This window comes from Delphinapterus leucas, chromosome 4, assembly GCF_059928025.1.
Source record: "Delphinapterus leucas isolate spDelLeu-1000000601 "Yukka" chromosome 4, BTC_Dleu_Yukka2, whole genome shotgun sequence".
Taxonomy (NCBI): Eukaryota; Metazoa; Chordata; class Mammalia; order Artiodactyla; family Monodontidae; genus Delphinapterus; species Delphinapterus leucas.
The window spans coordinates 77,651,289-77,674,965 of NC_143132.1; the positions used below are offsets into that span (position 1 = coordinate 77,651,289).

Sequence of the window (23,677 nt, forward strand, 5' to 3'; positions counted from 1 at the left end):
AAAATTAAAAATATTCTATATTATCTATGATTAAATCATCTCTGTTTAGTTTTCCTGTACCTACTATTTTATTTTGAAGTAAAATGGAGCAACTCTGCATTGCTCAATATTATCATTTGTTTTCAATCTTATTTCTTCTAACTTAATACAAAAAGGAAAATTTTAAGAGTTGGAAAGGACCATGGAGATAGTTTTATCTGGTCTCCTACTTTTATCTTTGTGAACAACTTAAATCCAGAGAAACTGCACAAGTGAGTAGGTGACTATGCTAGGAAGAGAACCCCATTTTCCTGATTAATATTCTCTGCCTCCATTTATCCCACACTACTATTAAGGTGCCATTAATGTCTCTATTCACTCATTCATTCCTGAGTTCATAAATGTAAATCTCTTAGAATCTTAGAACTTAGTGTCTGGTGCATATAATATTTATTAATATCTTATTTTTCTTATAATTAACTATTATTTAATTAAATTATTTCATTATATGTAATTAGAGTTTTTGTTAAATCAGAAACATATGCATAATTGTCTATAATGTATTTACATTGCCTCTCCTTTCAAGGAGAATCACTTTATAAAACATTTACTCATTAAGGTAGGTAGAATAATAGCCCCTCCCAAAGATGTTTGAACCTTAATTCCCCAGACCTGGAATATGTCATATTTCATGGCAATGGGAGAAGAATTAAGGCTGTTGATGGAATTAAGTTTGCTAATCAACTGACCTTGAGTTGTGGAGATTGTTTTGGATTATCCCCATGCCACCAATGTTATCATAAAGGTCTTTATAAGTGCAAGAGAGAGGCAAAAAAGAGAGAAGAGAGTTGGCAGTGAGAAAAAGACTTAGGCCAAAGTTGCCAACTCTGAAGATGGAGGAAGAGAGCCAGAAGTCGAGGAAGAGAGCCAGAAGTCATGGAATGCAGGTGGCACCCCGAATCCACAAAAAAAAGGAACAGAGCCTACAGAAAGGTAAGGAAGCTCTGCAGACATCTTAATTTTAGCCCAGTGAGACCCACTGCAGTCTTCTGAACTACAGAACTGTAGGATAATAAATGTATAATTTTAAGCCACTATGTTAGTGGTAATTTGTTACAGTATCCACAGGAAATGAATATACTCATTTTTAAAGGAATACAAAAAGAACATTTTTAGATGTACAACCTGTGCATTTGGTCAAAGCGATTGTAGAAGCGTGACCAGAACACTCTAGTACAGTGCTAAACAGTAGAAGAATTTGAGATAATGGAATACCCCACATCTGTATTGTCCAGTGTATAGCCCTTCACTACACTGAGCTCTTGAATGTGGCAAGTAGGCCAGAGAAACTGAATTTTTAAATTTAATTAAAATTTAAATAGCCACATGTGAATAGGGGCTAATAAATTGGACAGCACAGTTAGTGTCTGGTTTATAATTAAATGTTTCTCCCCTATTCTGCCAAGATAATGTAGCAAGTCAGAAACAAGTCTTTGCCTGCTAAAGCAAAGAACCCTGGAACCCTGTTTAGCAGATTATGTACTTGGTAAATATTTAATGAAGTCTGTGGGAATGTGGTGGCAGCCACCATTAATATCAAGGAGGTAGAGGAAGACAGTTACTGGGGGGAAGATAACAACTTTTTTCAGCCAAATTCCAACAGGTTTGGCGTCTGCCGGCAATAAGGTCAAGGGTATCCAACCAGCAAACTGCACGCATCCAGTGGCATTGATCCCACATGTGTCTGATATCACAGGGCAGAGTAACAGAAAATCAGTTCAAATTCACTCCCAACTGTGGGGATTTTGCAATGTCGTGTTCTTTGTCCTCTTTGTATTTCTCCTGTTTACTCACTGATTTTGGTTCAACCTGCTTTAACCTCTACCCTGTGCAACTTTCATAGAATAAGTAGTCTTTTCTAAGGCTTTCACAGGTGGGATAAAAATTGGGATGCAGGGGACGGCTGAAACAGCGGCAGACTTTTTTGAGAGTTTTACTTTCTAATTAGAACATAAAAGCACATACACACACATCTTCGGAAAACTAATTTCAGCTAGTTGTGGTTATTTTTCAGTAGGTTATGGGATTTTAATTATGTACTTATACTTCATTTGATGGCCCAATAAGGCAGCTTCTCCCATTGCAAAATTTCTCACTTCTCCCCACTCTCCATTCTCACTGTTAAGTGCTGGTTCAGGTCCACATTGTCTTCCTCCCACACCAACCATTATAAGACATAAGACTTACTAAGCAGTCAATATGTGGCAGCTGAGCGGCTAAGCATAAATATTTTAAATCACATAAAGGCATACAAGCGTCATCTCCACTCATCTGTTCACACATTCGCTTAATTACCCAACACTTCCTGAGCACCTACTATTCACTCTGATACGACTCTGGTCTGGGGCCTTGTTGAGGGCTCAGTCTGTGGATGTCCCTGTACGGGTGGTTTGGAGACTCACGAAGAGGGTGAAGATAAGCATGTGCTTCAGGTTAGCACGGGCCGCCGCATAAGCTCTCTGCCTCAGAAGCCAGATCCACTGAGTTTGGATGCCAAGTCTGCCCTTTACCAGCTGTGTAACTTGGGTCAAGCTACTTTGATTATCTGGGCCTCCGTTTCCTCATCTGCTGTGATCAACACCTAGCTCACTGGCTGTTTTGAGTACTAAGTGAATTCATACAGATAAAGGTCTTAGACTCTAAATGATCAGTAAGCATTAGTTAGTGTATTAATTTCATGTCTCCACATGGCTAGGCTATAGTGGCCAGTTGTTTGGTCAAACACCAGTCTAGATGTTGCTGTTAAGGTACTTTTTTAGATTGATTAACATTTAAATCACTAGACTTTGAGTCAAGCAGATTACTCTCCATAATGTGGGTGGGCCTCGTCTAATCAGTTGAAAGCCTTAAGAACAAAAACTGAAGTTTCTGAAAAAAAAAAAGAATTCTCAAGCCTGCAAGATTTTAAACTCAAGCTTGCAACATCAACTCTTACTGAGTCTCCAGCCTGCTGGCCTACCCTACAAATTTCAGACTTGGCAGCTCTCACAATTTCATGAGCCAACTCTTTAAAATAAAGGTTAGAATAAATAAAGAATTATTTAAAATAAATCTCTCCTCTATGTATATACATATAATATGTAACATATTATTATATATTATATGTATATAACTTGTCTAACATCATGTTTAATAAAGGAATCTATCTATCTATATCTCCTATTGGTTCTGTTTCTCCAGAGAACCTTGCCTAATTAAGGCAAGGTTACATTAAGGAGGTTAAAAGTAAAATAACATAATTTGACCTTGATTCTTCTTTTTTTTTTTTTTTTTTTTTTTTGCGGTACGCAGGCCTCTCACTGTTGTGGCCTCTCCCGTTGCGGAACACAGGCTCCAGACGCGCAGGCTCAGCGGCCATGGCTCACGGGCCCAGCCGCTCCACGGCACGTGGGATCCTCCTGGACCGGGGCACCAACCCGTGTCCCCTGCATCGGCAGGCGGACTCTCAACCACTGCGCCACCAGGGAAGCCCTGACCTTGATTCTTGATGGTCAAATTAGTGGGGTGTCTCTAACATCTCTGATATTTAAAAGGAAACCTTCCCCTAAACAGAACACAAGCAAAGGGATAAAGTAAGTGAACAGTCCTTCACCAGCTTGCTTCAAAGTAAATTTTTGTGATTCAAAGAGTAGATTTTATGGAAAAATTCCATCTTTTTTTCTCTCTCTTTTCTGAAGAGATAGATCTGCTAGGCTGGGAGCTGATGGGAGGGACTAAGGGGGAAATATATGTCCACATGATAACTAGACAGAGACTTAATACAAATCGTAAACTAAGGATTTTCCCACCTAACCTTCTGAAGAGGCGCGCTGATCTGCAGTCATTCGGTACCGTATCTCCAACCTCCCTCTGCTCTTGGCTCATCCCTTCTCAGAAAGGACACTACACAGGACTTGGAGGGGAAAACTGTCGAGGGCCAGGAGAAAGGGCCAAGAAATCTCATCTAAAGTCCCCCATCCCTCACATCACTGCCTTTTCGATTTCTGAATATAAAATATCTGCCTGCTAGAAACAGTTCCTATCCTGTCACCATGATTTAACTGTGACATTAAGTGGGATTCTAACATAATCGAGGCAAGAAAAAGAGTCTTTCTGAACAAATGTGAGGATCATTTGTAAATGGCAGGGTTAGTAAATTAAATATATCTGTTCTGCTTGATATAATAACCACCATTTCACGTGCTTACTATGTACTAACCACTGTTTTAAGTAATGCACACACATTAACTTGCTTAACCACCACAACATGATGGAGTAGAGCTTTACTTACTCGCTTGAAAGAGGAAAAGTCTAAGGCTCAAGTATGTTGCATAAATTTCGCAAAGTTACTCTACCAGCAAGTGATAGAACCAGGATTCAAAAGTTTGTGCTTTAAACCACTTACACCTCGTTACTTTCTCAAAAACTCCAAGGGGACTCAAAGGCCTGTTTTAAATAGTAGTTATGACAGGCAAGCACCAATCGTTTTCAGTATTGGTAACCTTCATGTTCTAATACTAGAATTCATGTTAAACTTTCACATTTGTACTCTGATTCCTTCCTCAAGCCCTAAATAATTATACAGCCAATTGTTTACTTAGAAATGTGTTCATCCATTCTGCTTTTATGACCTGAGAAAGCCTGAAAAGTCAACAGTAACACGCATTGTCACTAAGTGAAACATTTACCTCCCAGTGGCTTTCGTACGCTCATCATTCCCCATTTCTGAGAATCTGCCACGCTTCCTCTTGGGATTGTTTCTTTGTCTCTACCCTCTTCTATCATTCTTCGTCTCACCTTTACTTTCATCTCTCTTTGTATGTCTTATGCTTATTCCTCGTTCTCAGGATCATGGCTGAGCCCAAGCATCAGTCACTTACGGAGTAAACCAGCAGGCTACTTGCTGTTTTCACCCATATTTCCCTCCTCGGCAGCAACACCTCACCCTCCACATGATTCTGGATCCCCCGGGTGTATGATCTTAGTGGGCAGCAGCAGAGTTTGAGAAAGGATGGGAAAAGGCAGGAGGGCAGTCATAGTGTGGAATATCTCACTGGTGGAGAAACACATGATAAAGATACCTAATCCCTAAAAGCCAATGATCCTTAGTTGATTTGGTTGACAAGGGAACGCCTGTAGGACAGTGCTTAAACGCATGTGCTTCAGGGTCTAAGTGTGTAGTTTGGAATCCCAGCACTGCCATTTACCAGATCCAATCCTGGGAAAGTGATCTGACATCGCTGTGTCTCTGTCACCTTCACATGGCGCATTTAAACCTCTGAGCTAAACATTTGGTGATGACAGTATGTTGCCCACTGGTATCAGCTATTATTACTTAGAGTCACAAAGCTTTAGACTTGGGTGACCTTTTAGAAGTCAATTCCTAACTTTTATTGATAGGGAAACTGAGAAAAAGAAAGGAAGTAATTTGTCTGAGGGTACACAGCAGATTTTCCTACTCAGCGGGCCAGGATATTCGCCACACTATCAATGGTCTTTCTAGAAACTTCTTGGTCACAGTGCCCTCTCTATTGTTTACGCCTCACGTATTAAAAAACAATGTCTGTAAGTTGTTTTTCCTCTTGAGTTGATGGATTTATGCTGAGCCATTATCTCACCTATCTGCTCTGAGGGAAGGAAGGAAAACTAGACAGGATTAGGGATGCCAGAGACAGGCATGGGTCACAGTGGAGTAAACAGCACCCACCGCAGCCTCACAAGTGCGCTGTGGGCAATGAAGTAATCAGCCTCACACAGACCTGGAATAATAATAAAAAAAAAAACACGGGGTCATACTGACCACAGAGTTCATCCTTCTAATTCCCTGACAACTGTAGGTTGATAAAAACAGGTCCCAAGGTAGATTAAAAGGCCTGTGCACAAGTATGTTCATTGAACTCAAATCTTGTCTTTATTAATCTAATCTGAACAACAAAGAAAAAAATTTAAAAATAGTTTTAATTCTGAACTGACTGGAACAAAAGAGACAGGACTATTTGGTTAACATGGTGGTGTTAACATGGTGGTGTTAACATGGTGAAGACTCAACCTGGATGTGGTCCTGCCCTACAGAGCTGCCTGAGAGCCTTCCTGGGGTCTGAGGTGGCTTTCAGATAAGGGACATCACCCACTTGTTTTAATCTTGCTTACTCCAAATTAAATCTCTTCATCCAGCTCATGTATTACCTTATTCATTGCTAGTCCCCAAATCTCTGTGCAGACTTATCCTTTGGATTTAAACCTTCAAAAGATATCTGGGGGCTTCCCTGGTGGCACAGTGGTTGAGAGTCTGCTTGCCGATGCAGGGGACACGGGTTTGTGCCCCGGTCCGGGAGGATCCCACATCCCGCAGAGCAGCTGGGCCCGTGAGCCATGGCCGCTGAGCCTGCGCATCCGGAGCCTATGCTCCTCAACCAGAGAGGCCACAACGGTGAGAGGCCCGCGTACCGCAAAAAAAAAAAAAAAAGATATCTGGATATAGCCAGGTGGAAGTGAGGGTGGTAGGATTTTGGGTGTTTTGCTTTTTCGCTTTTTTATAGACTTTTTTTAAGAGCAGTTTTAGGTTCACAGCAGAATTGAGCAAAAGGTGCAGAGATTCCCATGTTCCTTCTTGCGCCACACGTGTATAGCCTCCCCCATTACCAAAATCTCCCAAGGGGTAGAGTTGTTTTCACTCCTGTCATTCACACTATTAACTTTTTTTTTTTTTTTTTTTTTTTGCGATACGCGGGCCTCTCACTGTTGTGGCCTCTCCCGTTGCGGAGCACAGGCTCCGGACGCGCAGGCTCAGCGGCCATGGCTCACGGGCCCAGCCGCTCCGCGGCATGTGGGATCTTCCCAGACCGGGGCACGAACCCGTGTCCCCTGCATCGGCAGGCAGACTCTCAACCACTGCACCACCAGGGAAGCCCAACATTTTTTTTTTAATTGTTCCCTCCTTGTTACAAACTGGCAGCTGCCATAGTAAATATCGGAACATATCTTGTTTTCTCCTTAGCATGTTTATCTCTGCCTCCCAGGCGTTTCTGTTCTTACTAAAATCATAGAAGCTTCTCGTTCCATCACACTGGCACCACATACACAAAGCAGCCGGGAAGACATTTTAATTATTCCAGACCACAACACCTGAGGTACACTTCTGAGTAACTACTAAGAAGGAAGCTTTAGAGACCCATACAGGGAAACCAAAGGCTGAACTAGACTAAAACCTGAGGTGTTGGCCATAGCCAGTCACTGCAAAAACGGCATCTGAACCTGGACTTCCTAATCCCAGTCCAGGCCTCTTTCTGCTGGGGGTGGGGACTTTTGGGATGCTGTCACCTTTGAGGAATAGCATCTGATAATTCATTAATGAAACACACTTTGGAGGAGTAGAGGCCCATTGGTCGGGTCCCTCTGAGAACGAATCACTGCTCTAAGACAAAGTGCTGTGGGGAAGAGGCTGGGGTGTGTGTGGTGTGTGTGTGTGTGTACACGTGTAGGGGTGGGACAGGGTAGGCTGCATTTTCATAAGGATGGTAATAGATCAAAGGACATATATTTTGGTCGAGCTGAGAAGTAGTTAGAAAGCAGAGTGGGCTGAGAACCAAGTACTGCATATGCTACTAACTTGCTGTGTGATCTTATGGAAATCACGTTTCTTCTCTGGATCTCAGTTTCCCAATCAATAAAGTATAAAGATTGCTTACTACCCTTGCAAAAATATGATTCTAGGAGAGATCTTGAAGGGAAGAAGGGGGCAGAGGGAGGAAAGGAGGAGAAGGAGGCTGAACCGAAGGGAGGTAAGTGTGTGTGAGGGAGGGAAGAGGGGTGGAGAGAGATAGGAAATGTCTTTTAATCAGATAGTGGGAAAAAATTGAAAATGAAACTGTGCGCCCCTTAAGGTCTCTATTTTTCATCTTTATGCATTTTTACTGTTTAGATATACGGAGTCATTTTTGGATAAACGTAGATTGAATGAATGGAAAGCCTGGGAAGGCCAACAGAGGAAAAGAGCTAGGGGAGAAAAGAAAGGAAGAGAGCTCGGGAACACTCTGCGCGCCTGCTCTTCCTCGGCCTGTACCCCCTTAGGGTACAGCTCCCACGCTCCCTCTCGCTTCCCCGTAAGCCGCCCCGAAACCGCCAGGGGGCGCTGCGCGGCGGCCGGGCCGGCCGGGGCGGGGCTGCTTTAAATCGCGGCGCCCAGCGGCTCGGCGTCTCAGTCCCGGCCCCGAAGTAGCTGCGGATTCTCGCCTACCAACTCCAGCGCCAACCCGGACCCGGACCCAGAGCTTCTCCGCGCAGCTCCGCCACCCCCGGGAGTCCCGGGGCGCACCTGCAAACTCCCGCTTGTGCACCGGCCGCCCCTGAGCCGGTGCGGGAGCCCGAGCGAGCCATGGCCAACGCGGGGCTGCAGCTGCTGGGCTTCATCCTGGCTTTCCTGGGCTGGATTGGCTCCATCATCAGCACGGCGCTGCCCCAGTGGAGGATTTACTCCTACGCTAGCGACAACATCGTGACGGCCCAGGCCATCTACGAGGGGCTGTGGATGTCCTGCGTGTCGCAGAGCACCGGGCAGATCCAGTGCAAAATCTTCGACTCCTTGCTGAATCTGAACAGTGAGTGCACTCCCTACTCCCGCAGCTGTGACCCAGGGACCCAACCCCCCAGTGGCTCCGTTTTGGAGGAGTAGCTACCAAACGACCCTGTTGTGTGATTACATGTCTATCAACCTTCAGTGGATCAAGTCTTCTGATCACCTGTTCTGCCATGAGGAAGTGAGAGAGACCTGTGGCTTGGGGAAGGGGAGGCCCAGACCTAAGCTCTTGTTTTTCCTCTGACACCCTGGGTGACACTTTTCTGTAGGTGTGGTTTCATCTTACATGCCTACGACTGGGGTGGTGATGGAGCGAGTGAAGGCCAAACTAACTTGAGCTCTTAGGCCTCTCCTGGACATTCTCAGATTCTGTGAAAATTGAAGAACTGTAGAGTTGGGTCAAGAAAATGATATGCCTTGAAAAGTTTGGAGCCTGGTAGCTTCTCCAGTTTGTAAAATTAAATAGATAATCCCAAAGTTATTACATAGGATTTTTTTTTTCCCAATCTGTCTTTACTGTGGGTTTTCATAGGAGAAATCACATTCCTACATGGAATGTCCCAACCTAATGTCTTCTACTCACTTGAGTTTGAATCTTTTGATTCTTTTGACTTTTAAGATCCAGTAAGTGTGAGGAAGCCCCTATGCATCCCCTGGTGTGACTCTTTTTTTTTTTTTCAAATAAAGGAGCAATTTTAATTTTTTTTTTTTTTGCTTGCTCCAGGTCTTAGTCTCTGCACGAGGTGTCTTCGTTGCGACATGCCGGCTCCTAGTTGTGGCATGAGGACTTTTAGTTGCGGCATGCATGTGGGATCTAGTTCCCTGACCAGGGATTGAACCCTGGCCCCCTGCGTTGGGACCGCAGAGTCTTACCCACTGGATGACCAGGGAAGTCCCTTGAAGAAGCCTCTTAAGATTCTCCAGAGGGTTTAGCTTTCAGGCCAAGAGTGTTCAGAAGAGGCAGACTGTATAATGTTATTTTGGAAAGTGAAGGTGGGTGGCAGGTGGAAAAAGGATGACAACAAAGAGAAGTTCTGAATAACCTCCCTTCATAATATGAAGGGAAGAATGGAGCCACTGAAGACAAATGCCACAAAGGAGACACAGCTGATGAGCTCAGCGTTCAGGAGAGTGAGGGCGGGTCTTCTCTTGAGTTTCTGCCTTCCACAAAGGAATTTCTGTGTAATGGATATTGGCTTCTTATTCTGTCGGGTTGGAAAGGATTATGTAGAGAGAAATAGTCCTAAAGATGGTGGAAAGACGACAGGAATTTTTTCCTTTCATTTTTTTTAAAAATAAAAGCTTTTGAGTGTCTTGTCAGAAACTCATTAAATTCCCACTTACTTAGGTAATAACAATTCACGGCTAGAGTATCTTCCTTGAGATATTACATTAGTTGTCCTGAACCTTGTGTCTGTCATGCACTTGGACTAAATCGAAGAAAAGCTTCCTTAGTCTTTGCCTAGACAGGCAAGCCTGCCCACAAGTCCCCTTTGTGTGCTGATGGTAAGCAGTGTTGTCATCGCTCAACTTTACTTCAGTTGTTTTGTCCACCTCCTGCGTGTGGTTTAGTCAAAAGCTATATACTTTAGAGTTGTTAAATCTGTGCCAAATCTGTTTAAACCGCTTGAGTACCTCTGGAATTCGGTGAGTCAGTGTACATACAGTAGTTTTTTTAGTGTTGTCATTTCAGCTTTTCAAAGTTACCGTATTAGGATTCTTTTATGCCAAACATAAGGAGTATATTAGGTACACACCTTTATATAATCATTGAATCTACCCATGGATGGATAAATACATGTAAGAAATTGTATCAGACATATCATGTTGAGGAATTGGCAGGTGGAGACCATTCTAAGGGCAATTCCAGAGAGGTCTCTGATTCCTCTGATCAAAATAGTTCATTTTCTACATGTTTAAATAGGTTTCCTGTTAACTGCCTTAAAGGACCAAATGAAATCAGATTGATCCATGTTGTCAATACTCAAACAGGTCATCCCTACTCATGATAATGTGTTAAAATGTTTTATTTTCATTTATTCCTAATTAATATAGCTGTTACAGTTTTTAAAGCTGTGGTAGAAGATCTAAACAATACCTTCCCTCTACCCCATACACATTTTGGAGATTTCTTCCTGATGAATTTTTTTTAACTCCAGATCAGATTTCTTTTCTTTTTCGTTAAAGCCAGAGTTTATTGAAGGTGGGGCTGAGGCCTTTCTCTCAAAACTGATTCCCAGAAGGAAACTTGACTCATTTGTACCCTCTCCAACCTGCCAGTAACTAACTAGATGTCTTTGGATGGAGGCCAGAGAACCTACCTGTCTCCATTTCTCTACCTGGACAGCTGTGCTCACACCCACCTGATGTAGAGAGCTGGGGAGGTGATTCATTGGCTGGTTTTGGTATAGTTCTGTGACATCTAGAGGTGAACAGGATTATCTGTACGTATAAGCAGTGTTCCTTGTAACAAGTTGTGTTCCACAAAGTGCTTTTAGGTAAAAAGCTTAGCTAGAAGTTTCTTGAAATTGTACCTTGTTCTTTTTGCCAGTGGAGCCCATCTGGCAACTTAGGGCCGAGATTCCGGGATTTATCAAGGTTGTAGCACTAGATATGTTAAAATCCCTTATTCCCTTTCTCTAATTAGTTTCAGCTGTAAAAAGAACGTGACAGTGTCTATAGGGATACAGTGTGCATAAGCCAATATACGAAAGGAGATACAGCCAGGCTTCTTTAGGTGGTTCTTGGAAAGCAGTTTATGAAAATGTAACTGGGGAACTTCCTGGGGAAACAAATCTTATACCGTGGATTGTGGTTTTACTATGGTTGAGACAGTTTCACTCCCATCCAAGTATGGATGTTTATTGACATTGATGACTGATAGTTGGATTATACAAAAAAGAGTGTCAGATAGAGTTGCAGTCGACTTTTCTTGATTAAACTGTACATCTTGCCTTGTTTTGATCCCATGCTCAAACTTTTGGCAAGCCAGTGCCTATTTCATGTGCTTAGTTAATTGCTTCTTCTGGCTTGACTTTAATAGCTAGAGCTGTCCAAAGACTGGGTTGCCCCAGGAGGTTGCATGGTGGGAGGTGGGAAAGCAGAGGAATAAGTAAGCGTTTTGAAGGAATGTTGTAGGGAAAAATCCAAGTCCCAGACAAATGGGAGGTTAGGCTAGACTTTCTCTAAGTCTCATCTAGCCTTGGGATTCTGTAATTTGTTTATAAGTTCCTCTAGGCTGTTCAACTTGCTTTGCATGAATCCACATGTGTGTTGGTGTGCTTTAATAAGTACTGGTTGTGGGTGAAGTTTCCCAGCACTCTCACCATGATGTTAGGCTCAATCAAAGAACAAAATCACTGACTTGGACAGTCTTTGAAGCACAGGCAGAGAGGAGGGCACCCACTTACACTCCCCTAGACTGCATTATGCCTGCTGAACCAAGGGTGTTTAAGGGGCCATTTGTGTTCAGATCCGTTTCAAGAATTAGTTCTGACTTTTGGAATGATGAAAGTCAAAACCCAAAGCCAGGCTTGAGTACTCAATTCTTACCCTGGTCTTGCACTAACTAGCCATGTTTATAGTGGTGATCCACTCAATTTCTCTGGGCTGTAGTTTCCCCGCTTATGAAATAGGGCAGAGTAGGAGGAATGGGGAGCTGAATCCATGACTCATTCATCCATTCGACAAGCATGAGCCAGGCCCTATCCGTGTTCCTAGAAATGCAGCTAAGAAGATTGGTAAGATGCAAATGTTGATTCCTTCCAGTGCCAACATTCTTTGTTAATAACTGCAGTGATGGAGCAGAAACAGCCAAGGGGCATGGTTTAGGTTTCCTTGATTGGAGTGATGAGTAAGAGGCACAGAGGTAACATGGAAGCGTACATTTAATCATGAGGCAATTTCTCTAAGAAACAAACAAGGTAGCAAAACTGCTTGGCACATCCTGAAAAAGTGGTGAGCCCTGTCTCTTCCCAGACCACAGTTATTGACTGTGCTGGAGTCTAAGGTCACATCCAACGGCCACCAGTTCATGGTCAATCAAATGGAAATGCTAGCAATGAGGACTCTTGAGAAACTTTGAACTTGAGCAAAAGTGAGCAATTTAATAAGGGAAGAAGTCATGGGAGTATAGTTCTGTGACACTCTGTGATGAGTTCCTTTAATTGCAGAGGAGAGAAGAGGATTTTTGTTCTAGTCAGCCAGTGGTCAGTTTATTTATTTGCCTAATACTTATTAAGGAACTACTGATGCAAAGAGAGACTGTGTGAGGATAGAGACATAATTAAAATCTACTTTGTTTATGATATATAATCATAGGGTAATAATATAGTAATATGGCTAGTAAACAGCATGAACAACGTCACATAGTTAAAGGAGATTCTGCTGCTTGTATAGTAAAACTTTAGAAAAGCTTTAGAAAAAAACATTCCACTGACTTGTCTATGCTTGTCTTTCTACGCTTATGTTGATTAACTTCACTGTAGTAGATCAGTAACTTCTAACTCATTTCTTGTCTCATAAGTAGAGATCTTTGTAAGTATGTTTTCAAATTATACTTTCAGGTTGCAAGTGGTAAGAACTCCTTAAGGAGTCTTTAATCTCAAGATTATCAGTCTAGCTAAGTATAATATAATTAAAAGACTGTCTTCTCCGTGTACTGCTGATAATGATGAGGATAAATAGTGTAACTTGTTGAATGTTTGCTCCAAAGACAACTTCTTTAGCTGCTGATAATAATATTGTAGAGGTATCTGCAAATTTAGTGGGCCAGAAAGGAACATATTTGCTTCTAGATCTGAGCCGATCAGGTCAACTCAGAGATAATAGTTCAAGACTGTATCTCTCTAGTCTAAAATATTTTGCAGCTTTCAAATATTTCTCAACTTCTCTGCCCTACTGATCATTGTTCCACCAGAAGAAAACTTCATCTTGGAAGCTAATTAGATGCATAATTTAGAAAATTTTTTAAAATTATATTGGGTTAAACAAAAAGTATGAATTTTTTCGCCCTAGATGAGTTTCTAGCTTTTAATGATCTAAACTAGATCTGGCTTTATGTAGCAAGGTTTTAGTATTCTGAGGCTTTCTAGGAAGGCGTTTCTCAGTATTATTTCAAAGATGAAGCTTAACACAAAAGAGTATTTTTACCTATCACAGTAGAATTTTTAAAGGATAAAGACATGTTCAAATTTAAATTCACTGAACACAGATTGAGTAATCCATGAAGCTTGCCAGGTACTGTTCTTAGTGCTTTGGATGGAAATATGAACAAATATTTGGCCAAGCCATCAAGGAGCTCACAATTACATATTTTAGATCTCTGACTTAAAAGGCTTCCATAAGACGTTAATTTGAAGGATTCATATGGTTCCAGCTTAAAACTGTGCAGTTTAGATTCTATCTGCCATAAAACCCTCATAACTTGTAATACAACACTTGCTTACTTTGATCTGTAATTCACCATTACATATGCCCAACTAGTGAGTTTTCATGCTGTTATGATTCTCAGCCTTTTTTTTGTATTTTTTACATTTCCCCCTCCCATATCACTATAGTTAAGAATTCATCCAGACGTCTCCAGTGATGCAAGATGAGATTTTGTGACATTTCCTAAGTCAGTGGATACCAGGACGTAAATGAAAAAAAAAAAAATTGCTTCACAAAATAACACTATTGCTTTGTCAGATTTTTCAAAACAAAACATGATCCCCTTGCTCTATATGGTTTACATGATTCCTGAGTATAGGTTTTTCCCCCCGGGTTTTTTCCCCCATTTTCTCCATAATTTTTTGTGCGTTATGAAAATGATACACTGTCCTATAAAGAAATAAAACATACTAGGGTTTGTAGTGGAACGAGTAAAATGGGGCATGAATTAAATGTGCTTTCTTTGAGAACTGAAAGGGGAACAAACTTAGAGATGAAGACAGTGAAAATGAGATAATTCCAGACGAGTGCAGGTGGAGCCTTGGAGTGGTTGATCCATGTACGCTCCCTGCCTGGGTGGTTTTATACAAGCCTGACTCAGGAGATTGAGATCCAGCAGACTCCTCGTGAAGAGTAAACCTTGTGATCCAAGTGCTTAGACCTGCTGGGCTGGTGGCCTGCTGTTTTCACATGAAGCACAGATCAGAATGATTATAGAAGCTGGATCTGGTTTGGGGCCCTATAACTCGAACAAAGTAGAAAACTTTGAGATCAGAGAAAGCAACCACAGTGGTGAATAAAGGGTTGGAAAACTGAGCTTAATGGACAAACAAAGCAAAAGGTGGTGAGAGATGTAAGGGGCTATACATACTTGAAGGGCTATCATATGAAGACAGAGAGTAAAAATCTTGTCACCTCTTCTTTAAGACCCTCCAGTGACTTCTGATCACACTTAGAACAAACTCCAAACCCCTTCCCCTAGCTTGCAAAGTCTTACATGATAAATGCCTTCTGCCTACCTTGCTAACCCACCTCATTTTACTTTTACATCCTACCATCCTCCAGTAGTGACTAGCTTTGCCAGTTTGTCCAGGGTTGAAGACCTTCTCAGGAGTCCGGACTTGTAGCTTTAAAACTGAGAGAGTCCTCGGCAAACGGACAGGTGGTCCCCCTGTCCTCCACGTGGATCATTGTGACTTTCAGTATCTCCTCTTCCAGTGTTCCTTTGCTTGAAATGCTTTCCTTCTAAGTGGAACTTAGGACCAAATCTGAAATCTGTGTTATGTATAAGAGCTTAGTTATTTTTTATTTTCCTTCTAAGTAATGACTGTCTTTGCAAAAACTGTTGGTAAACCAAAAGGAAGGACACACCATAACTGTGGAGTCCTTAGTATTTTCCTCTTCATGCCACAGTATGGTTTGTGATTCCAAAGAAGAAGTGTCACAAACCCATGGTCCGTGAAACCTGTGTTTTGATTCAGGAGTTCTTGTACCACCCTGGAAGTGGTAAGTGTGTGGGTAGGGTGCACACTTGCGCACACACATTTATGGGGAAGTAGATCTATGAGGGGAGCGTGGAAGTGCCTATGATTTGATTTTAATTGAATCAAGTAAAAATTTATCTTGACTTCCAAAATATCTCTCAAATGCAGTTAAAAAAATGCCTTTGATACTTTCAGAAAGTGGTTACTATGATTTTATCATAGATTGCCTGGTTATGGCAAGGATGGAAAAATTAACAATTTAAAATTGATGTTTTAGAAATCTTTAGTCTTTATGATTTGTAGCCTAGGTTCACCACCCTGAAAATACTGACCCTGAGCCTAGGTCTAAATAGAGAGTGAGATATAAAACCTTCCCATGATGTCAGCCCCTTTTTTTTTTTTTTTTTTTTGCGGTATGCGGGCCTCTCACTGCTGTGGCCTCTCCCGTTGCAGAGCACAGGCTCTGGACGCGCAGGCTCAGCGGCCATGGCTCACGGGCCCAGCCGCTCCGTGGCATGTGGGATCTTCCTGGACCGGGGCACGAACCCGTGTCCCCTGCATCAACAGGCGGACTCTCAACCACTGCGCAACCAGGGAAGCCCTATGTCAGCCCCTTTTGAAGACCATCAAGAAGTCAATTGTTCCACCTTCTCCTTAGAGATAACTGTCATTCACACTTTACATAATAAAAAGATGGTCCCAAAGAATAATGAGTAGCTCACCCAAGATAGCATGCTTAGTTACAATGTAAATATTTATATATGCAAAAAAACTTGTCACCTGTTAACACTGTTAAAGAGATAATCATCTTTATTTGAAGGAGGAAATAAAGATAGAATTAATCAAACTCATCTAACCAGCATAGTTTCAGCTTTTTTTCTTTGAAAGTCTGTGTGTCTTTACGCCACAGTGATGGTATCACCTTTTTACTCTTTAAGATACTTACTGGCATAATCTCAAACTTGGCCCTATCGATTTGATTGTGACTTAGTATGCCAATGACAATAACAGGAAATTAGAAAATTAGTGGAATCCTGAGAAATACTACATTGAATTATCTGCTATTTTACAATATAGCAGTTTAAATAGTTTTAAAAACTGGTGATATCTCTGAATATAAACCTACTATGTTCCAAAATAACATCTCAAAGGCTATTATGTTTTGTTCTAAGAAAATGGTGTTCATATCTCCCACCCCACCCGCATCACTGGAGATACAAGTGTTGCTTATCCAGCCATGATAATCTATGAGAAATTCACTAGTTGTCTTCCAGGTTCACCCACCCAGATTTTCTGCAGCTTGATGAGTGGAGTATAAAGCTATTGACTATTACCAAGATATATTGTAAACCATTTTAATTATAAATGTTTTAACATTAAGGATAACACATATGATTGTTATTTCAGAATTAAAAACTCCATTAGTAAGGATTAAAAATGTATTAGTTCAGCTAAACCTATTCAACCAAATCACTAATTATTTTTTCAGAGGATTTTGAGCCTAATGTTGAAAAAGTAAACTGTTAGAGCTGGAGGAATTCTTTTTCATCATTCAGCCAGGTATTTGTTTTTCTGGAGAAGAAACTATGTTGGTTACCTGCAGAAACATCCCTAGAAGCAGAGTCTCCTGACTCCTGGTTAGATTTTCTCTCTTCCATACAACATTGAAATATACTTGGTCTTCTACCACTCTTCTCTTGTTGGTCTAGGTGTGATTTTTACATGTTCTAAAATGTTTTCTGTCAGGCACTCTGCAAGCAACCCGTGCCTTGATGGTGATTGGCATCCTGCTGGGACTAGTAGCCATCTTTGTGGCCACTGTCGGCATGAAGTGTATGAAGTGCCTGGAAGACAACGAGGCACAGAAGATGCGGATGGCTGTCATTGGGGGCGTGATCTTTCTTATTTCAGGTAAGAGAGGCCCTGTCCCCCTTAGACCTTATTAAACTCTCTCTGACATGGGTTAAGGTATAGTTTTTGCTTTCCTGAGATTATGGTGGATTTGTTGCACTTGAATCGATTGAATTCACTTCCTTTAAAATCTGAAGACATAGGAACCTTAAGTCCATTTGAGTTTCACATTCTCAAACAGGAACCAAATGAAAATCTGTATTCACAGTGGACAGGTCTATTCCTTGAGGTTTCAGGTGCCAACTGGTTGGTAGAACCATTCTCCCCAGGTGAAGAGAGATTTTTCTATCTAGCAAACACTGAGGAACAATTCTATGTAATTCAGAAAATTTCTGTAGTGTCTCTTCCGATGCTATGTGGGAAAGATGGGGAATGGTGAGAGAGAACATAAAGAATGTGTCAATCATACAGGTGTGTGAGGAATGAATGAGACTGGGATTATTGGAGGAAAATGAGGACATCATTCCACGTGGGCAGATCTGACTCCAGAATAAACAGGTGGTACCCGTAGATCAGTGAAGAGAAAGGTCAGTTGGAATGGAGGCGAAATGTTGGAATGGTAGGGAATAAGAGTAAATGAGTTAAGAAAGAAAACAATAGAGAAAGGCCTTGGAAAAAAACCTTGACAAAAGAGTGAGATTACATTTTCCATAGAAAATGAATGTGTATGTATTGCTTTATTCAAGCGTTGATATGTGACCTTTGAGAAAATGAAAGCCAGAAGAAGACATGGACAGGTCACTTGTAAAGCCTTATAATAAGGTTTATATTAAATAAGATTGTGTTTATATATAAAACAATAGACTATTATATATACTAGTTGTCTATTGTTTTGAAATGGACTAGTATATATAGTATATATATATAGTAGTAGTAGTATGTAGTAGTCTATTGTTTTTGAAAACAACACCAGTGATATAATCTACCACTAGGAAACACTAGAATTCGACTTTTTTCTCATTTTCTCTTTAACAAAAGTATGTGGATTTCATCAATAATGAAGGAAGAGTGCCTGTGGCTTTGCTAAAGGTTTGGTTAAAGTTTATTCAAATTAATCCTAGATAGCATTTTATTCCCAACAGTTTGATTTTACATCAAAGGCTGTGAATGCACTTACTGTGTAGGACCCTTCCTCCGCTTGCCTTCTTGTAACTCCGGTACATCACTTCCCCAGTCTCAGGGACTTCCTAGGGAGTGAGGCTTGCAAGTTCTACAGCACTTGCATGGTCTGCTTGAGCAGCCAAAGCAATGGTGTTTTCTCTCAAGTATTAGAAGCAATTAGGTTGGACCACTTTTTTTGTAGGAGGAAGGGAGCAGAGGGGGTAGCATAGAAATATTTAATCTGTCTAAATTGATGAATTTTTAGAATGGCTATAAAAAGAAGTTATTTAATTTCTTTGGATAAGAAAAATCAAGGTGTTGTATACTTCTTATGAATGGTAGAGTGGGTTATTTTGACTAAGTAGTTTCTCTGGCCTTACTGAAATGTGAAAGGCATGAGAAATTGAGTGTTCAGCACATATTGATCTGATGTGGCACTTCAGCGAATCTCATGGCAAGACCTGGCACATCTGGCCAGTGAGGCTGTAGGAGTTCAGGTGATCTAGTGCACTCTGAGACAGGTCCTACTCGTTCCTGCTATCTAGCTATTTACTTTCATTTTGATTCTTCAGAAATGTGAATTTTAGGGCTTCCCTGGTGGCGCAGTGGTTGAGAGTCCGCCTGCCGATGCAGGGGACACAGATTCGAGCCCCAGTCCGGGAAGATCCCACATGCTGCAGAGCAGCTGGGCCCGTGAGCCATGGCCGCTGAGCCTGCGCGTCCGGAGCCTGTGCTCCGCAACGGGAGAGGCCACGACAGTGAGAGGCCCGTGTACCGCAAAAAAAAAAAAAAAAAAAAAAAAAAAAAGAAATGTGAATTTTGAGTTTTGGTCAAGAAGAATGTAGAAGGGTTTTCATCTTCCCTTTTGTATTGTAAGTGACTAGCTTTACTAATAAGGACTTTGGTTTTACCAAAAGTAGTCTAACACAGTGATGTATAACAATATATTTGAAAGAGATCTTAAATGACATGAACCTGCTGAATATTTCCAACAGAATGTTGTTTGTGCCGGTGACCTTCAACTCTAAGTGAATAAAATGACATGAATGTTATAAACTATGCCTAACTCCCACCTAATATTTTCATCTGTCTTAAGAGAATACTTAGAATAAATCATGTCTGAACCTCTAATCTCCCTAAATTAAAGTCGTCTGAATTAAAATGGATTAAATTAAAAATGTCAGCACTATTGATGAGATTTAATTCTTGTAAAATACTTATAAATTTAATGAGCCGTATGTTTATGCTCAGTGTTCCATAGTGGTTAACAGTCTTTTGTTTTGAATTTCTGTAGGTCTGGCTATTTTAGTTGCCACAGCATGGTATGGCAATAGAATTGTTCAAGAATTCTATGACCCCATGACCCCGGTCAATGCCAGGTAATGCTGTTCACTCCTAAAATAGTTTGTTCTCTGAGAAAATACCCTTTTAATGTTCTGCAAAGTCCAGCTTGTGCCGTAGCTTCCCAGATTTGCTATCCAGAATTTTATGGAACTTCTGTCAAACTTGAAAATAATTTGAATGGCCTGTGCCTCATGTCTGATCATTGCTTTAACAGCAATGATTGCTTTAACAGCTATAATCATTGCTTTAACAGCCTGTATTGATAACAAAATGAACTTCAAAGTAGAAAAGTTCTAAGCTGTATACTTTCCAAGTGTATGCTGGACTTTTTTTCATATTTAAAAAATGTTTTTAAGATTAATAAAGATACCAACATATTTGAAATTTTATTTTTGAAGTGTATTCTGAAACTTTTAACACTTGTGATTATTTGTAACTAAACACATGACTGATTGCAAAAATAGTACTGTTGTAGAGGTTAACAAATAATATGTCATTTCTAATGGTTTAATCCTGTTTATGAAAAAACAATTTATTTATGAAAAAGAAAAGTTAGCACTTTGAAATACTGTGTTCCATCACAACCATAAAAATAACTTTAGAAAGGTCATCCTTCTTAATATTACAAGTTGTGGAAGTTAAAGGGCTGACTCTTGGCTCTCACGTAATGACACCCTTTGATCAGAGACACGGCTCTTTGTCTCACTGTGTTCACATCTTTAAACCCGAATAACTATATTCTGAGTCAGAATGTTAAGATGTAATTATTGTTTGTTGAGTGCTAAGACGAATGGATGAAAAATCCCAGTGGTGGAGAGATAAGGTATGCTTCTTTGTATAAAATCACCCACATAGAGGAGAACACATACTGCAGTGATTGTGTTGGGACCCATCCCATAAGATCTACACTGTAAGCACAGAATCTGCTGGAGGTCAGTAGGCTAAAATTTTACCAGTAATGGATATGAAAGCACTTTATAAATTGCTAGGCACTGTACGCTTATTTACATTGTCCCACATGATTCTGAAAGCAGTCCAGTGAGGCAGATGGAATCATCCTGCTTTAAGAGAAGCAGCAGCTGAGGTTGAGAAGAGGAGTTACTGGCCCACAGTTTAGCAGTTGAGAGTTTGCATCAGAATTCAAACTCAGGCCTTATAACTCTAGATCCAGCCCTTCTCTCTCCTTATTGTCCACCATCAGTCACAGATCTTCTCCCCAGAAGTATGGCTTCATACATCCACCTGGATCAACTTAACCTAGAATGATCTATGAGCTGATTAGAAGTCTTTTTTGCAAAACCATAAATTTCAGATTTCAGTGTTTATCAGTGACTGACTATTGAAAACTCTGTCTCCAACACCCTCTAGCAGTTTCTTTGTAGAATTTGGTTGCTACTTGGTGATAGCATGACTTGTTAAGTTTTAGCCTAGGAACCATTGTCCAAACCTGACTTCCAAGGTATATATAAACATGCTTTACAAGTCTCCTACACATGAAAAAGTCTTTGGAACTATTTGTATAATTAACCTGGTGTTGCATGCCACATTGCCTGATCTACTATTGCAAATTGTCAACAGCTGCAATGTGAACATTCTCGTGTGTGTGCCCACAAACCTTAAAGTACTTCGCAGAACTTAAAGGGATCATGGGGGATTTTTTTTCAGCAGAAAAAATATAATGAGTGTGATATTGATTTCATTCTTTAATTATATTAGAGAAGTTTCCAGTGATTCACTGATTAAGCAAATACATTGTCTCTTCTTTTCAGGTATGAATTTGGTCAGGCTCTCTTCACTGGCTGGGCTGCTGCTTCCCTCTGCCTTCTGGGAGGTGCCCTACTTTGCTGCTCCTGTCCCCAGAAAACAACATCGTACCCAACACCAAGGCCCTATCCAAAACCTGCACCTTCCAGTGGGAAAGACTACGTGTGACACAGAAGCAAAAGGAGACAACCCTGTTGGAACAATCAGAAAATGAACATTGAAATACTGTATTGGCGTTAAGGTCTTAGATTTTGACTATTGTAGTCTGAACTGTGGTATTACCAAAAGAACATATTTTGTTAAATACCCATTGCTAAAAATGACATAGTCTTATTTTATCTCCTTTCCTCAATATAAGAGGGAAGCCTTTTCTATTTGTATTACTGCTTCCCACTGAGTCATCATCTCAAATGTGGGGAGAGGGCATTCCTTAAGTATATATAGATATGTACATGTACATGTTTTTCTATTAAAAAGTTAGGTAGTAAAACCTCATTATGTTGGTACCAGCATTCTTAAAATATATCTAAAAAAAGAAAAATATATTTATATTGATTAAATAAGTAGTTTATTTGGTATTCTTCTCTTCTTTCTTTATGTATACATATATAATAGGTCAAATATCATTTACCCTCCTTCATCAGCTTTTAATGTCTTTCACAGAAGACCTGACCTACTTTACCAAGTATGAATTATTTCAGTTCTTCACATGTGCCCTTTTCATATGTTTGTATCATATTTTTTTTTTTACTATGATCTTATAGTGCTTGCTCTGTCACCATTCAGTCATTCTTCATGACTTTGTTTTTTGTGAGATTGGGCTTAACTCTCGATTCTGATAACACATTTATATGCCTACAGTTTAATTCCTAAAGTCAGTAAGAATCTCTTACAGACCAGAGTTTTGGGAGCAGATCTTTCTGTGTGACCAGATGGTATATTCCTGTTGACCTTCCCATATGCTCCCTGTACTCTGACCTGTAACACACTTGTTTGCTTTGAAAATATTTGTCCCATTGAGGAGCTGTGTGCTGCTTTCCCAAGTGTTGTGACACAATTCTATTGATTGAATTTTTTGACCTACTTATTCACAGCTGTATATCCTCCCAAACTACCTTTTTCTTGTCCCCTTCCTCAAACTGTATTGTTTTCTCATATAGTTTACCTCGTCCCAGAGAGGGATGACCTTTTTGTCTGAATGAAGTGCTAGACTTTCTGTAGTGACAGCCTGATGACAAATATTCTCTCTGTAGCTGTAAGCAGGTCACTTAATCTTTCTCCTCTTTTCCCATCTGTTAAATTGAGATAATGATACTTAACCAGCTGCTAGAGTGGTATAAGTATTAATTAGTTGATATTATGCTCATTCTTTGAACATGAAATATGCCTAAGTAGTGTCTCTGTTTGCTAAATTGTCTGTTAAGAAGTCATTGAACCAAACCTACACGCAGGCATCCCATCGTTCGGCACCTTCCTTTCTCCACACACCCGTTTCCTTCCTTTCAGCGGTGGCCACCATGCTGTTGGTGCTCTGTTCCGTTTTAACAATTGCCCTTAGTTTTCCAGTCTGTGGAAAATGCTCCTTCACTCGAGCAAGATGATGTAATGGGAAGGGTGTTGACTTCGGTGTCTGGAGACCTGATGTGAGTCTTGGTGCTCTCAATTACAGTGTGAGTTTGGGCAGGGCACTTGGTTGCCCTAGATTTACTGCTTCACTTATAAAAAGAGGATTGTACTTCCTGACCTGCCTACCTCTCAGGGCTGTTGTGGGGATCCAGTGAGATGGGATACATGTAAGTGTGATTTTGTGAGGTAAAAAGTATTATACTAGGGGAAAGAATTAAGGAATTTAAATGCATAGGTTTTGGATTACTTTTCAAATGACTGAAAAGAGACAAATTGTAAGCAATAGGTTTCTTGCTTTAACCAACCTCTCGAGTGATGAGACACTAAAGTGAATTTCAGATTACTAAGTGAAAAGGATTCTGGGGCAGTCTTAGTTTTCTTCAGTCACTATGGCCTGATACTTTTTGTGGCTAAGCTTTTCTCC

At 40.7% G+C, this 23,677-nt stretch overlaps 1 protein-coding gene across 2 annotated transcripts; it reads left to right on the forward strand.

Moving 5' to 3' along the window:
* The first annotated feature begins 8,184 nt into the window (after nt 1-8,184).
* Nucleotides 8,185-22,122, forward strand: CLDN1 (claudin 1). 2 transcript variants are annotated; one of them, XM_022569608.3, is made up of 4 exons: nt 8,189-8,615; nt 17,254-17,418; nt 19,814-19,898; nt 21,633-22,122. In XM_022569608.3, exons 1-4 carry the CDS (start codon nt 8,393-8,395, stop codon nt 21,793-21,795), a joined length of 636 nt encoding a protein of 211 aa, XP_022425316.1. In that variant the 5' UTR covers nt 8,189-8,392; the 3' UTR covers nt 21,796-22,122. The 2 variants fall into 2 exon arrangements, with proteins under 2 accessions (XP_089766809.1, XP_022425316.1); XM_089910683.1 differs by lacking the exon at nt 19,814-19,898 and having other exon boundaries at nt 8,185-8,615.
* Nucleotides 22,123-23,677: the final 1,555 nt, after the last annotated feature.

Coding starts and splice junctions, on each gene's coding strand:
- CLDN1 (XM_022569608.3), top strand. CDS start 8,393: ATGGCCAACGCGGGGCTGCAGCTGCTGGGCTTCATCCTGGCTTTCCTG. Junction 8,616..17,253: donor CTCCTTGCTGAATCTGAACA/GTGAGTGCACTC, acceptor GTTTTCTGTCAG/GCACTCTGCAAGCAACCCGT. Junction 17,419..19,813: donor CGTGATCTTTCTTATTTCAG/GTAAGAGAGGCC, acceptor GAATTTCTGTAG/GTCTGGCTATTTTAGTTGCC.